Below are 15,742 nucleotides of genomic sequence, written 5' to 3'. Positions count from 1 at the left end.
AACTACTACCTCTATGTGGATAGGCTAAATTCATCAAATTGTAACAATTTACCCTGGTTTTCTTTATCAAAAACTGTTGTGGTTTGTTTTTTAATCTTCCTCGAGTCGAGTTCTGATTAACAATCCATGAAGGCTAGGTCAAATGGGTGCTATCTGCAAGTTTGGGTGTTCTTGTGCATCTCCTCTCACTTCATATCCATTGGATGCTTCAGTCTCAGCTCTAGCCCTCTGTGGCTATGTCCTTGTCCATGGGCTCAGCAGTCCCGAGGTCTCAACCACACTTTGGACCAACCAGCCCTTCCTCTTCTCTCTGTCATCTTCAGATCAACAGGAATCTATGGAACATGGTTGAACTCAGCCCATTTCTTAATTGCCGCCTTTCCCCCTCTACCACTCACTCACCAGTTGACCAGTGTGGGTGCCCGCAAGCTTACATGCCTGCTCATGTGGATTTCAGTCTTAGAGGGGTTTTGAACGGATCTTGATTGTACATAGTAAAGCATGTGATTGTCCGATTCAGAATGGCCAATACCAGTCCATTTCAGCTCACTAATGCCTAGGATAGTGATGTTTATACATTCCATTTCATTTTTGACAATTTCCAAGTTTCCTAGATTCATGCTTCTTACATTCCATGTTATTTGGATTATTAATGGATGTTTACAGCTGTTTCTCTTCATTTTGAGTTGTGCCCCATCAGTAAATGAAGGGCCCAGGATTTAACTCCATTCACGTCATCACGGTCAGCTCTACTTTGAAGAGGCAGCTCTTCCCCTGTCATATTTTGAGTGCCTTCCAACCTGAGGGGCTCATCTTCCAGCACTCTATCTGACAGTATTCTGGTGCTCTTCATCATGTCTCAGTATTTGACCTTCCCGAGCACAGGCATGTCCCTTGAGCTTCTCGTGGAGCCTGTCGAGTTGCTCTTTTCAGTTTGATCCCATCTCGTAGTCAGTTCTCCACCTGTGCGGCTCCCTGCAGGCCAGCTTTCCTCATGAGGCGAGACCTGGACTTGCTTCTGAGATGGCTTCAGGGGGTAGTTTTGGTTTAGCATTTAAAGGGTAATGATTTTTTGGGGATCATCCAGCCTCTATCATTCCAGAAAGTCTGGAGTTCGAACTTGAAATTCTGTCCTCTGTTTCCCCCTCTTTTGAACAGGATTCTTCTCTAGAATCCTTGATCCAGAAGCCTTCAGTGCTGGTAGGTAGCCTTGCATCACCCACTTCTGGTCTCCTAGAAAATGAGACAGTTGTTCATAGAGGCGATTGGACACGGGTTAAAAATAATTAAAACACTTAAAGTCTTATTAGAACAGATAATTAAAGTATTATTTTAGAAGTATTTTGAGAAGGCTCCCAATGCTCAGCTGTCCGAGGAGTCCCGATGGCTTACTGGGTTACGAAGTGGGTTGCTAACTGTGGGGTCAGCAGTTGTAAGCCACCAGGTGCTCTGAGGGAGAAAGAGGAGGCTTTGTGCTTCCGTAGAGCTATAGCGGTTCAGAGATCCTTCACAGGGTCTCTGAGTCAGAACCAACTCGATAGCATACAACCCACTAACCAGCCAGCCCAGCTAGTCTGTGTTTTGACTCTAGGACCCTTCTATCTTCTGCTGTATAGTTTCCTAACGAACCAAGGATAGGATTTTAAAGCAGTGACCCAAGGTGACCAGTCATAAGAAAGGAGGGGACAATGGAACGATGTCCCGGGCCATGCTCACAGGGCAGGAGGGATGTTGGGGTAGGCTCCCTGAGGGGACTGTGCTGGCTGATCCAGGTGACCCTCTGCCATCCAGGAAAGGCCACCTGTGTTCAGTGTCACTCCCCAGTCCTGCCCTCGTGGGATGAACGCCCTGCACAAGGCCCTGAAGCTCCTCAGGGCTCAGTGTGGACTAGAATGTGGGCCTTTTACATCCTTCCGGTTGCCTTTTCTGTTCTTCCGTGCTTTAGGAAGACAGAGAAGTAGGCAGGAGCACAGCTCACCATCCTCTGTGGAGGGGATGAAGGAAAGGTTCTGTGGCTTCAAGGGTTGGGCAGCATGTATCTCTTGGGACCTGGGACACTGGGCCATCGGTCAAGTGTCTGGCCCTTTGTCTGTGTTTGTAAATAAAGTTTTATTGGTGCACAACCATGCTTTTTGCTTGACCCGTTACTTGGCTGCGCTGGCAGAGGTGAGTAGCTGCGCAGAGATCGTTTGTCCTACAAAGCTGACTGTTTTTTGGAGGCTAGTTTAGGTTAACTCAATGGTGGGGGCTACATGGACGACTTGGTGGGAGCTGCTCTGGACACAGCCTCGTGTCGGGTGTGCAGTTCCAAAGGCTAGCTGGGCAGCTCTCCCATGAGACCTTTATACAGTCTCAGCCCAGTGAGGCTCATGGCCTGCCCATCAGCAGCATTTCAAACATGGACAGTGGGACCCACTAACTTCTGGAAGGCCCTGGGCACCGCTTGTTACTTCCCTGACCAAAACTTGGTGTGACCAGTGCCGGACGAGCTCCTAGGACCTCTCTTTGACACTCTTGAACACATCCAGGAATCCCAGGGCACCCCTGTATATAGACAATGCCAAAGAGTAGAGCTTTGTCGGGGTTTGACCCACGTGACTCATTCCTTCAGCATTAAGAGACCTCCTCGGCTGGGTACATGTACTGCTGTGCTGGGGTTCCCAGGTGTTGTGCCACCACTGGAGTTAGTGCTGGGTGACTGGGGGAAGGGGCCAGGCCCCGAGATGAGTATCGACCCCCTGTGACGCTGCTGGGTCCCGTCTCTGACTTTTAAGAAACTGCTTTTGTCAGAGTGGTCCATGTGGATGTGTTCCTCTCTCGAGACACACCCAGCAGTAGTCCTCTGCAGAGGAGCTGGGGGGACATGACCATTTCTGCTTGTTCCTTGGCATTATGTATTTTCTGTGTGGTCAATTGTGGTAGAATGAATGATGGGCCCCCAGGATGTCTGCACCCCAACCCCTGGAACCTGTGAAACTGATGTCTTGTGTACAAGAGGGACTTGTGGACAGGGTTAAGTGAAAGATCTTGAGCTGGGAGGATTACCCTGGATCAGCCTGGTGTGATCACCGGGTCCGCAGAAGTGGGAGGCAGGAGATATGAGGACAGAAGCCAACAGAGAAGGGGCTGGAAGACGCCCCCATGCTGCTGTGAAGATGGAAGAAGGACCACAAGCCACAGAGTACAGGTGGCCAAGCTGGCGCGGTCTGAAGACAGTCTCCCTGGAGCCTCAGGAAGGAGCCAGCCTGGCCATAGCTCAGTGTGGCCCGGTGAGGCCTGTCAGACTCCTGAACAGTACGAGAATACACGTGTGCTCTTTTAAAAATCCACCTAACACAGCCGTTGGTTAGGGCGCCTGCAGGAAATGAGCGCCCAGGCCGACGGGTGAGTTTTCCTTTCTGTCCTCTGTAGTCTTTAAGTAACTGTGAGCGGTCATCAGCCTGGTGTGCAGTGCCCCCTCTTTGCCCTAAAGACTCTCCTGTGCTGCTCTGCGTCCCACCTGCCTCCCTTGTCTTGGACTTGGGTGCCAAGTTGTTCCGTCCAGACTTAGCTGCCGGAGCTTCTGCTTCGGCTCTGTGCCTCTCATCACCACAGATGGCGGGGCCCAGCTGGTGTGGCCCTGGCATCCTGCTTGGCCATCCCACCCTGAGATGCCGATGGCATGGTGTGTCCCCTCGGGTTGCTCTTGGTCCAGCCGCTTGACTGCCCTGCCCTTGTGGCCGGCCCTCTGTGCCCCAAGCTCATTCCTCCACTGTTCTCTCCTGCCACTTGGAAAGGCTAACATGCAGAAGCAAGAAGAGCCACAAAGGCCAGCAGGTACAGAAGGTGGGGACTTGACCCCTCTCGCCAGCCCTTGATTTGTCACTATGGTCCGGAAAACAGACTGGGCCAAGGCGTCTCTGAGGCCAGGACTGGTGCTGACATTTGGGCAGCAGGTGCTCACACTGTGCGTGTGAGGCCAGGGGCTTTGTCACTGCCTCGGGGTGGGTTGGGGGCAGGCCTGGCACATCATGGGTTCCCATGAGTAGATGAAGCAGAGAACGCTGCTTCCAGAGTGTGCGTCTGTCCGCAGAAGGCAGATTTTCTCTGTCTGGTAAAGACCTTTTGTCAAGATCAGATCAAATGCAGGGGAGCCCTATGTGCTCCTGTCTCCATCTCGGGGGATGAGACTCCAGGAGCCGGATGCCGCCTCTGTGGAGTTTGGCTCGAAGCCTGACGGAGGATAAGCATCTCCTTTGGGTTCTGTCCCCACCTCCTGCCTCTGTCACGGTTCCTGTGGGGCCAGGGCTGCGATGGGAATAGGTGGCAGCTGACACCCAATGGCTGACCCTCCTGGGGACAGAGAGCAGGGTGGGTGGGGCCAGAGTGGAGGCTGAGAGGGAGAGGTGACTTTCAGGGCTGGTGGGACCCGGGCCCCCAGGGGGTGGTCCTACAGCCCTCATCACTTTCTAGAGCAAGGTGTATCCGTCCTGCATGAGTGTTTCTACTGGTAAATTTACATCCACCCAAGGGATGTGCTGCAGATTTTGCTCCTCTGTTTCTGGAAAATTCTACCAGCAACCCTGTAAACCCTGCGCACCGTCGTGCAGCAGACCCTGAAGGGTGTTCCCAGACCAGCCTTTGCGTTTCTGAATTCCAGTTCTCAGGCAGACAGACAGACACGTGCTCAGCCTAGTGTTGCCACCTGGAAGTGAGGGGCATTGTACACCTCCCTCTCCAGTAGCTCCCAGGCCTTAGCACCCTCCTCTTGATGACTCTTCCTTGTCAGTTCCGGAGACTTCCGTCTAGGGCAGGGGTCTGGCTGGTGAGCCTTCTGGATGTGGGGAGGCGGCAGCTGGGAACAGTCGGTGGGCCTGGAGGGACCACAGCTGCAGGGACCGTGGACAGACACAGAGCTGCTCGGGTCCCTACTTTCCATTTGCTGGGGACTGGGATAGTTTTGTGTTGAGCTTCTTGAGGAAGCTTCATAGTGGTCCCTCAGAGCAGGAGCGATTCTGATCTCGGTGCAGAGTGTGAAGGCAAGCCAATGAGCTGTGACCTGTACGGTGGCCTTAGCCCCCAGCCCAGATTGGTGTCTGTGCCTCTGCGGGAAACCCCACGTTCTGCCCGGAGCTGGGGAGGGAGAGCGATGCTGCTCTACAGTTTTACCTGCTGTTGTCAGTGGCTGTCAAGTCTGCTCCCAGCTCAAGGCGACCATCCCTGCCGTGATTGGTTGGGGTTCAGACCTTTGTAACGAATAGGGTGTTTGGAAGTCAATTGCCAGGCCGTTCCTCCTAGACAATCCTAATGGAAAACTCTGCTAAAAACTGTTCAGCATTCTAGTGACATGTAAACCTCCACTGACAGGAGGTGTGAGAGATGTATGGGCTGGGACTCGAACCCAGGTCTCCCACGTGGAAGATTCACCCACTGAAGCACACTGTGTCCATACGAGTCCTTAGCCTGTGTCCTGGGTGGAGCCATGTCCACACAGCAGCCAGACTGTGACTCAGACAGTTAAGTGTGCTATTAGGTGAAGAATTGGCCATCCGGACCTACGGAAGAAAGGCCTGGTGATCTGTTTCTAAAAGGCTTCTGAAAGCCTTGGAAAGCCAAGGTGGTGTAGAGCTAAATCCAGATGATGGGAACGCATTTATTCTCTTTCCTCCGCCCCAGTTCCTCACCTTTCTCACCAGGGGTACTGACCACGGTCTCTACCCTCCCCCCTTAAACTCACATCAGACAGTTTTCTGCAGGCATGGGATTGTCTGGGCGCCACTTGCTGGGCAATGCTGCCCTCTAGTGCTCACTGGGAGAAGTGCACCTGGTGAACTGGAGAACTCACTCTTTCCAAAATGGGTGGCTTTCCTGCCTTCTGTTGTTAGGTGCCCTTGTGTCGGTTCCAACTCATAGTGATCTTGCATAGAGTTTCTGAGGAGCATCTGGCAAGTTTGAACCGACCTTTCGGTCCAGTGCTTACTTTACAGTGCCATACCAAGTTCTCGGTTATTGTGGGTGGTGGGAAGACAGGCAGGCGAGAAGGATTTGTTGTTTCCTTCTGCGCTCTCCTGTCAGTGTGCACTGTATTCTGGCCACTTCGGAAATCCAAGAGAATGTATGTGTTACCTTGCACTGACCAACGAGGCCCCCGACACCCCAGGAGAGCCAGCTCTGGATAGTATAACTTGACCCCAAAGCCCACTTTTCACTTGCTACCCACTCAAGGTCCAGAAGTCCAGACCCAAACTCAACCATGACTCATGGCCTCCGTGCGTGTCACAGTCGAGCTAGGCTCCATGGGTTTTCAGTTGTGTCACCGACGCCCTGCAGAAAAGTCCAGCTTGGCTAATAGCTGACCTGGCCCTGCTCACTGAGCTGGCACTGTGACCAGACACACATGTCAGTGCTGTCACCTCACTGCCAAGTGGGTATGGTGAGGGGAAGCCGATGGCAGCAGGTGGGCGAGTCCCCGCTCAGGACTTAAGTGGAGTCAGTGTACTGCCCCTAGAGCTGACAGCCTCCTGGTCTTCTGTGCGCATGTGGGGAGTAGAGACGCTCCCCTGACCCTCTCCCCTGTGTTTTCCCACAGGTGGTGCCCCTGCTGCAGCAGCCATGGGGTCCGAGGACCATGGGGCCCAGAACCCGAGCTGCAAGATCATGACGTTCCGCCCGACCATGGAGGAGTTCAAAGACTTCAACAAATACGTGGCCTACATTGAGTCCCAGGGCGCCCACCGCGCGGGCCTGGCCAAGGTGGGTGAGGACCCTGTGCCTGCCACCCCTTCATCCCCACCTGCTTCCCAAGGCTGGCTGTGTGTGAGCCTCATGTCTCTCTGGGTGGCCTGAAGCCATGCCAACCTCAGTTGTTCAGTAAACGTGCACGAGCTCAGTGCTTGATCCAGGTGTGGCTGCAGCGGGTAGAACTCAGAAATGAGCCCCGAGATGCAGACCACTGGGGCATGTGGGGAGGAGGAGCAGGCCTCATGGGGGAGCCATGATTGCTGGGGACCCCTTCCTTTCTGCTTTGTTGGTGGTGGTGGTGTTAAGTGCCATCGTGTCAGTCCCAACTCATAGCAACCTTGTATAGGGTTTCCAAAAGCAACTGGTGGATTTGAACTGCCAGCCTTGTGGTTAGCAATCTGGTGCTTCTCCTGTAATGTGACACCCATCTTAAAACAGTTTTTGGCTTTGGTGACAGTAGGGCACAGGTGAGCTGAGTTCAAACAGGTGGCAGGGTTGAGGGGGACAGGAGCATCTCCCTCCTCAGTAGCCAGCCACCCAGCTCCTCTTCCAAGAAGCAGCCACGTGACAGGTTTCTTCCATGTCTCTTCCATGGTGTGAGGTGTTGAGGTCATGTGCCATTTTGCTCTGTGTCCCTGAAGGTGGAGGGCATGGTGCTAGTGTCTGTGGAGCTGCTGGGGCCAAGAGGCGTCCACTTGCTGGGCTGCTCTCCTGGGTTCCTCAGGCTGCTCCCGGAGGCCTCAGTCTCCATCTACCTGTGTGTGCTTCTACACACGTCACAGAGGGCATTGCTGGGAGACACCCTATATGGCTAGGGTCACAAATGGACTTTATCACAAACGGATAGGGCTTTAGGATCGAGAGCCTGGATGTGTGTGTGTGTGTGTGTGTGTGTGTGTGTCTGAGCGTCTCTGAGTGTGAATCTGGGTGCATGTAAACGTGTGTTTGTGTGTGTATCTAGGTATGGATCTGTGTGTGTGTGAACGTGTGCGTGTGTGTATGTGTAAGTCTTTTGGTATGGATCTCTGTGTATGTGAACATGTCTTTGTGTGTGTTTTTGTGCCCCCGGGTATGGATCTGTGTGTGTGACTGTGTGTGTGTGTGTGTGTATGAGTGTGTCCCTGGGTGTGGATCTGTGTGTGACTGTTTGTGTGTATATATATGAGTGTGCCCTGGGTGTGGATCTCTGTGTGTGTGTGTGACCGTGTTCGTGTGTGTGTGTTTTTGTGTCCCTGGGTATGGATCTGTGTGCGTGTGTGACCGTGTTTGTGTGTGTGTATGATTGTGTCCTGGGTATGGATCTGTGTGTGTGTGTGACTGTTTGTGTGTGGATGAGTGTGTCCTGGCTGTGGATCTGTGTGTGTGCTAGTGTTTGGTGTTGTGTGCCATGTAGTCAGTACTAACTCATCGTGCCTCTGAATGCAGTTTCCAAGGCTGTACATCTTCACAGAAGCAGAAAACCTCATCTTGCTCATGCAGAGTGACTGAGATTCGAACTGCTCATCTTGCGGTTAGCAGCCCAATCATAAGCCACCATGACACCAAGATGCCTTTGTGTGTGTGTGAATGTGTTTGTGTGTGAAGTCGGGGAGTGAGAGGGAACATTGCCTCTGATGACCCCTTTTTCTTTGGGTCTTCTGATTGTCCTCTGCGTGGCCATCACTTGATTGAAGACACCTAGTTCTCCTCGGCTCAGACCCAAAGCAAACAAACCTGGCGCCCTTGGCTCTAGGTTGGGTCCTGGTGCTGCCATGTGGCTCAGAGCAGAACTGTGCTCCATGGGATTGCAGGGGCTGATTGGTTTGTTTTTAAGACATTCACCAGACTTCTTCCGATGAACCTCTGGGCAGATTCAGATTGCCCACTTCTTAGTTAGGGGCTGAGCATGGTACTCAAATGTGGCACCCAGAGTCTAACAATAGTTTGGAACAATGGGTGGCAAATATGTTCTGTGCTAAGTTAGATAGTAACTCTCTGAGGCTTGCAGGGCCCTGGCCATGTGGTTTCTGTGACAACCTATAGACAAAATATCAACAAGTGGGCAGGGCTATGTGCCAATAAAACTTTGTTGATGCATAAAGAAATGATCACTTCTAATTATTTTTACATGTTGTGAAACATTATTCATTTGTTTTCAATTATTTAAAACCGAAAAAATGACGTCAGCAATGATAGCCCTCATCCCACATCCTCTTCTGAATCTTCCTTGAATTTCTGGCAGCTGCAGCCATTTTGGAATTATCTTTAGGAAAATTATACTTAGATATGATATTAATGATGCTGTGCAATGATTGCCACAGTCCGTTGGGTCACTTTCTTTGTAATGGGCATAAGTACAGATCTCTTGGTTACCTGTCTTACAAATTGCTTGGCATCGACGAGTAGGCGTCTCTAGTGCTGCAGCAATTTGTTGATACATTTCAGTTTGTAGTCCAGACAGACATTCCAGTTTGTAGTCCAGACATTTTTTGGAGCCTGGTTTCTCACCAATGCCTTGATGATATGGTACCTCTTGAAACGTTTGGACACTGACAATTCTTTTTTTACAGTGACTCTGTGTATGTCTTTCATCATTTGATGTTTTCTGTGTCATTCAGTATTTTACCGAAGGTGTTGTTAGGTGCTGGCAAGTTGGTTGCCACTCATAGCGGCCTTGTGACCAACAGAGTGAAGCACTGCCTGGTCTTGTGCCGTCTTCATAGTCTTGGTGAAGTTTGAGCCCATTGCTGCTTCCAGTGTGCCAGTCCACCTCGTTGGGGTCTTCCTCTTTTTTGCTGACCTTCCTTCTCCAGGATGTTGTTCTCCAGGGATTGGTCCCTCCTGATACTATGTCCCAAGTATGAGAGATGAAGTCTGGCCATCCTGGCCTCCAAGGAACATACTGATTGTACTTCTTGTAAAACAGATTAGTTTGCTCTTGTAGCAGTCCATGGTACTTTTCTTCTTCAACAGCATAATTCAAATGCATCAGTTTTCTTTTAAAAGCTTTTCTTGTGAATTGAGTAATAGTTTACATGGGAGAACATGAGTTTTGCACTCATCCTATCGTATTTTGTTTCATTGCAATGATTACAATCCCCTTCATGCATCATCATATAGCAGTATTTACTTCTATTCCCTCTGTTTTTTTGTTTTTGGATGTATACAAAAACACTCCTCACAAATATATAATCATTTAAACAACCAAAGGGTACGTTCTGCAAGCCTGCCTCCTGGCCGCCAACACACAGCCTCTCTCTTTCCATGAGTCTAGAGTCTTCAGCTGCTCTCTCTCTCCATGTCAACATCTCTGCCTCCATCTCTGGTGTCACTGCTTCTCTGGTTAGGGTCCCACATTCCGCTCTTGCTCTTCTCCCTTGACGGTCCTAGGGTCCTATGTTCCTGGACTGTAAGATTAACTGGTGGTGGTGGTTGATGGTGATGTGCCATGGAGTCAGTTCTGATTCATAGCTACCCTGCATAGGGCTTCTGAAGCTGTACATCTTTATGGGAGCAGAAAGCCTCATCTTTCTTTGGTGGAACCGCAGGTAGTTGCGAATTGCTGACTTTGAGATTAGCATCCCGATTCGTAACCACTAAGTTACTAGAGCTCCTTGTAAGATGAACTGCTCCTCCCTTTTATGTTGCAAAACTTCTGCCTTTACAGTTGTGACAGTCACAGTTAGTCATGATAACAGTTACTCACCATTGAATCATAAGAATCTTATCCCCATCTCCTCTCACCAGATCTGTCTAGATAGACAAGATGAAAACTCTTCAGTGGGGACTCTACCTTCCCCCAGCAGACTCTGAAACTAAACTCCCTCTTGAAAACTTGTAAGCCTGTCACTTTGTGCCTTCCTTTATACCCCCCCTCTCCTCCAAGTTACCCATCCCTATCAACCCTGTATACCGTGGAGATAGGATTGATCCTTGATGTGAAGACTCCTTCCCTTTCGGTTGGTATTTTAAGCTACTACATCCGTAAATATGTATAGGTCAAGTTCACAAAGGCATATCAAGTCTTCTACATTCTTCCTTATTCCTGTCCAATTTTCACGTGCATATTATGAAATACATGAAAATACCACGGCTTGGGTCAGGCAAGGCTTAGTCTTCAAACTGACATCTTTATTCACATTAAATAGGTCTTGTGCAGCAGGTTTGCCTAATGCAATACATTGTTTGATTTCTTGACTGCTGCTTCCCTGAGTGTTGATAGTGGATCCAAGCAAAGTGAAATCTTTTCTTGATTTATCACGATGTTGTTTTCTTTACATTGAGGTGCAACCCTTATTGAAGGCTTTATCTTTGATCTTTTTTTTTTTTTTTTAATCAGTTTCAAGTCCTCTTCGCTTTCAGCAAGCAGGATTGTATTATTTGCGTATCGCAGGTTGTTAATGAATCTTCCTCCAATCCTGATGCCATGCTCTTCTGTATATAATCTAGCTTCTCAGACTATCTGCTCAGAATACAGATTGAATAAGTATGATGAATATACAACCTGGGTGCACACCTTTTCTACTTTTAAACCATTCATTGTCCCCTTGTTCTGTTCCAGTGACTGCCTCTTGTTCTATATGCAGGTTCCTCATGAGCACAATTAAGTGTTCTGGAATACTCATTCTCCACAGTGTTGTCCGTAGTGTCACGATCCACACAGTCGAAAGCCTTTTGCCTGGTCAGTAAAGCACAGGAAACGTCTTTCTGGTTTTCTCTGCTTTCCACTAAGATCATCTGACGTCAGCAATGAGAGCCCTCATTCCACATCCTTGTCTGACTCCGGCTTGAACCTCTGCCTGTCAAGTGTACTGTTGCAGTTGTTATGGGGTTATCTTTAGCAAAATGTTACTTGCATGTGATAGTAATAATAATGTCTGATTTCCACATTCTATTTTGGAATGGACACAAATACGGATCTCTTCCAATCGGTTGGCCAGTTAGTTATCTTCCAGATTTCTTGGCATAGATGAGTGAGTGCCTCCAGTGCTGCATTAGTTTGTGGAAAGGTTTCAATTTGTAGTCCATCAGTTTCTGGTGCCTTGTTCTTTGCCAATGTCTTCAGTGTACCTTGGGACTTTTTCCTTTAGTACCATTGGCTCTTGATCATATGCTACCTCTTGAAGTGGTTGAACATCAACCATTTCTTTTTAGTACAGTGACTGTGTGTATTCCTTCCATCTTATTTGAATGTTTTCTGCATCGTTCAATATTCTGTCCATAGATTCCTTCAGTTTTTCAAGTTGAGGCCAGAATTTTTTCTTCAATTCTTGCAGCTTAAGAAAGGCTATGGGGCTCTTCTCTTTTGGTTTTCTAACTTCAGGTCTTTGCACATTTCTTTATAATACTTGACTTTGTTTTCTCGAGCTGCCCTTTGAAATTTTCTGTTCAGATCTTTTACTTATTTCTTCCATTTGCTTTAGCTTCTCTATGCTGGGGAGCAAGTTTCAGAGTCTTCTTTCTTGTCTTCTTCATGAGCTTTTGCTTTCTTGCTATATGATGTTCTTGATGTCAGCCCACAGCTCTTCTGGTCTTTGGTCACTAGTGTGTCTAACACATCAAATCTGTCTTTGAGGTGATGTCTAAATTCGGGTGGGATATGTTCAAGGTCAAATTTTGGCTCTCTTGGTTGTTTTCATTTTCTTCAGCTTCAGCCTGAACTTGCATAATGAGCAGCTGATGGTCTGTTGCACAGTCTGCCCCTGGCCTGGTTTTGGCTGATGATGATGATGTGGTTCATTTGATGGACTCCTGTTGTGGCACTGTAGGATCAGCACTGGATGTCAAACCACAAGGTTAGCAGTTCAAACCCACCAGCTGCTCCTCAGAAACGCTATATAAGGTCGCTATGAGTTGGAATCGACTCAGTGGCACTTAACAACAGCAACAATAAATCAGTTTGATTTCTGTGGATGCCATCTGATGAGATGTATAGTCGTCTTTCATGTTGTTTAAAAACGGTATTTGCAATGAACAAGTCATTGGCCTTGCAAACTTCTATCATGCAATCAATCTCCAGCATCATTTCTATCCCCAAGGCCGTGTTTTCCAATACTGATCCTTCTTTGTTTCCAGCCTTTAAATTCTAGTCACCAGTAATCATCAGTACATTTTGATGACATGTTTGATCAATTTCAGACTGAAGAAGTTGGTAGAATTGTTCAGTTTCATCATCTTTATATCTTTATTTAGTGTGCAAATAGTGGTTTTCCAGCTAGTCATATAGATACTATTCTATCACAGACAGCATTGTACTTCCAGATAGATCGGGAAATGCTCTTTTTGATCATGAATGTGACGTCATGTGTTGTTTCTGGCATATTAAACCATGTGCTTGTCAGATCCAGAATGACCAGTTCAGCTCACTAATGCCTAGGATGTCAATCTTTGTGCATTGCATTTAAAATCTAAGAACTGCCAATTTTCCTAGATTTATACTTCGGGCATTCCACATTCCAGTTTGAGTTGTACCCTATCATCAGATGAAGGTCCCCGAGAGCTTGATTCCACTTGTGTCATCGTGGTCAGCTCGTCTGTGAGGAGGCAGCTCTTCCCCAGGCTATGTTGAGTGCCTTTCAACCTTGGGGGCTCATCTTCTGGCACTGTATCTGACAAGGTTCGGCAGCTATTCATAAGGGTTTCTTTCAGTGGCTCCCTATTCAGAAGTATTCTGTCTCTCCTCCCTCCTAGTCTGTTTTAGTCTGGAAGCTCCCTGAGAAGTGTCCACCATGGCGGGCCCTGCTGGTATTTAAGATACCGGTGGCATGGTTTTCAGTATCACAGCAGTACACGTGCCACCACATTGTGAACAGACTGACAGATGAGTGGTGCCTGAGTTTTCTAGAGCTACTGGAACAGAAATCCCACAAGGGGCTGGCGCTCACAAATGACTAGATTCTCTCCCAGTGTAGGAGGCTCCAAGTCTGAATTCCGAGCTCCTCTCTGGGGAGAGCTCCTGGTCCCCTCTCAGCATCTGTAGGTAGGCCCAGCATTCCTGGGAGAGCTCCATGGGTCTTGGCATCAGTCTTCCTCGGATCCAGGAACTTCACAGGGCAGGGACCCCAGGGAAGTTCCCACGCTCCCCTCCGGCTCTTATTTCTTGGTGGTAGGAGGTTCCTTTTTGTCTGCTCACTTCTCTCTCCTTTCAGCTTTATAGGATAGAAGATGTTGTCGGCCATACTCCTGGGAACGCCCTTAACATTAGATCGTGGTTGTATTGGGATTAAGGGTGCTGAGTCCATCTTTAATCTAACTCTTAGTGGTTTATCACCTCCTGTCATGGTCAGTCACCACGTAACTGCTACGCTGATACCATTACATCACTGTCAGGCCACTGAGAATCATGGCCTTGCCAAGTGGACACTTGTGTCATCATGGGGATGTGGGACGGGACACAATTCAGTCAGGACCCTGGTTGAGCTAAGTTATTGTTTGGTGTAAGGAAGACTTCAGGGGTGAATTTTGGTTGAAAGTTGAAGGTAAAAGTTATCTCACGGTAGTAGTTTCAGGGGATCATGTAGCCTCACTTGCCCCAGAAAGTTTGGATCCTATAAGAATTTGGAAATCTGTTCAGCCCTTAACCCCTTTTGATCAGGATTCTTTTGTGGCATCTTTGAACAAAACATAAACTAAAACTAACACTTTCATTCCTTGAATCGTAAACTTTTTACAAAGTTAAAGCTGCTCCCTTCCCACTTCCCCTGTCTCCCCCCCCCCCCCCCCCCCCCACACATTCTTCCCCTCAGTTTCATCTCTGTTCCTTCCACACGACAACAGTGTGGAAGGGAGAGAATATTTCCATCCGGGTCTGGAACTGTAGCTGCCACTGTTAGCCTCAGCTGAGCACTCCTGCCTGTTTTCACGCAGTTATTTCTCAGTTGGTTGAATGAAGTCTGGTCTTTGGAAGGTTCTGGAGCCCTCCCTGGAGGTCTTGGAGGTTAGGGGCCCTGCTTTTGGACTGGTGTGCCAATCCAGGACCACACTTCACTTATTAGATTAAATAAGAGCTCATCTCTTCCTAAGTTGCTGACCCTTTTTATCCTCTAGAGATGGTCCCTTCTCCGGGCTTTGACAGTCTGGCCCCCTCTCGGGGAAATTCCTCATCCTGAGTCTCTGGCCCAGTCTGGCCTCCATGGATCAAGGGGCCCTTCTTTCCTGTAGGAATTGCACCAGGCTCTGCCCGTGCCCACAGAGCAATTCCCCACTTTCCCAGGCTACAACAGGCCTTTGATGCTAAGAAAGTTGTCAGAGCTAGCATCGTGGACTTTTTGTTCTGGTCCCTTCTGTGGAGATGCCTTCAAATCTCACCCTGTCCCGTGCCCCTCTGCCTCGTTCCCTCCCGTCATTCCTTAAGCTCAGCTCTGTTTTCTGGGCCCAGCCTGCCCAGCCCTGGCTGTTTCTGGAAACTTCAGCTCCGCACGCTGCTGTTTGTGGTGACTGTCACCAGTGCTGTTGTGGTGGCCCTTGTCCATGCGTCACTGTGGTGTCCCAATTCTCTGCACTGAGCTCATGCAGCTGGAACAAGTCTTGGCTAATTTGAACGGACCGGAAACCATTTGTACTGGTATTTTTATGAGGTGACTATCTGCAGGGCTTAGACTGCGGATGTCTTCTGATTTGCATATTCTTTGTCCTGCTTCCTAAATGGACTTTCCATTTGTGACTTTCTTGATCAAAGTTTGTCTTTGGGTTCAGGGATTAAATTCGTTGTGAACATGCTGCGGGGCAGGACAGTGTGGGAGCAGTCCGCTGGGAGGATGGCTTCATGGATCGGACATGGTGCATGTGGGCAGGTGTGGTGGGCGCTCACACCTGCAGTCAGCCGAGAGGACTGCCTACTGCAGGGCACCTGCCCACCGTTCACGCCCCCACACCTGTGCACACACAGGCCTCTCACACAAGTACATACACACTGCATGCTTTTATGCTACCACGTGTGCATACACACACAGAGGCACATAACTGCACATGTTCCTGCCCCACACCTGTACCCACACACCTCACACACACACATAATACACAACTGCACATGTTCCTGCCCCAC

At 49.0% G+C, this 15,742-nt stretch overlaps 1 protein-coding gene across 1 annotated transcript in view; it reads left to right on the top strand.

The window, feature by feature from the left end:
- Nucleotides 1-6,588: 6,588 nt before the first annotated feature.
- The window catches only part of KDM4B (lysine (K)-specific demethylase 4B), a 114,580-nt gene continuing 105,426 nt past the window's right edge, over nucleotides 6,589-15,742 (top strand). The window contains exon 1 of the mRNA XM_006868910.1: nucleotides 6,589-6,732. Within this exon, the coding sequence (XP_006868972.1) occupies nucleotides 6,592-6,732 (141 nt within the window). The 5' untranslated portion in view covers nucleotides 6,589-6,591. The remainder of the gene's footprint in view (nucleotides 6,733-15,742) is intronic.

This window comes from Chrysochloris asiatica, unplaced genomic scaffold, assembly GCF_000296735.1.
Source record: "Chrysochloris asiatica unplaced genomic scaffold, ChrAsi1.0 scaffold00125, whole genome shotgun sequence".
Lineage (NCBI taxonomy): Eukaryota > Metazoa > Chordata > Mammalia > Afrosoricida > Chrysochloridae > Chrysochloris > Chrysochloris asiatica.
The sequence above is the reverse complement of the archived record's forward strand: the minus strand, read 5'-3'. Positions and strand labels throughout refer to the sequence as shown.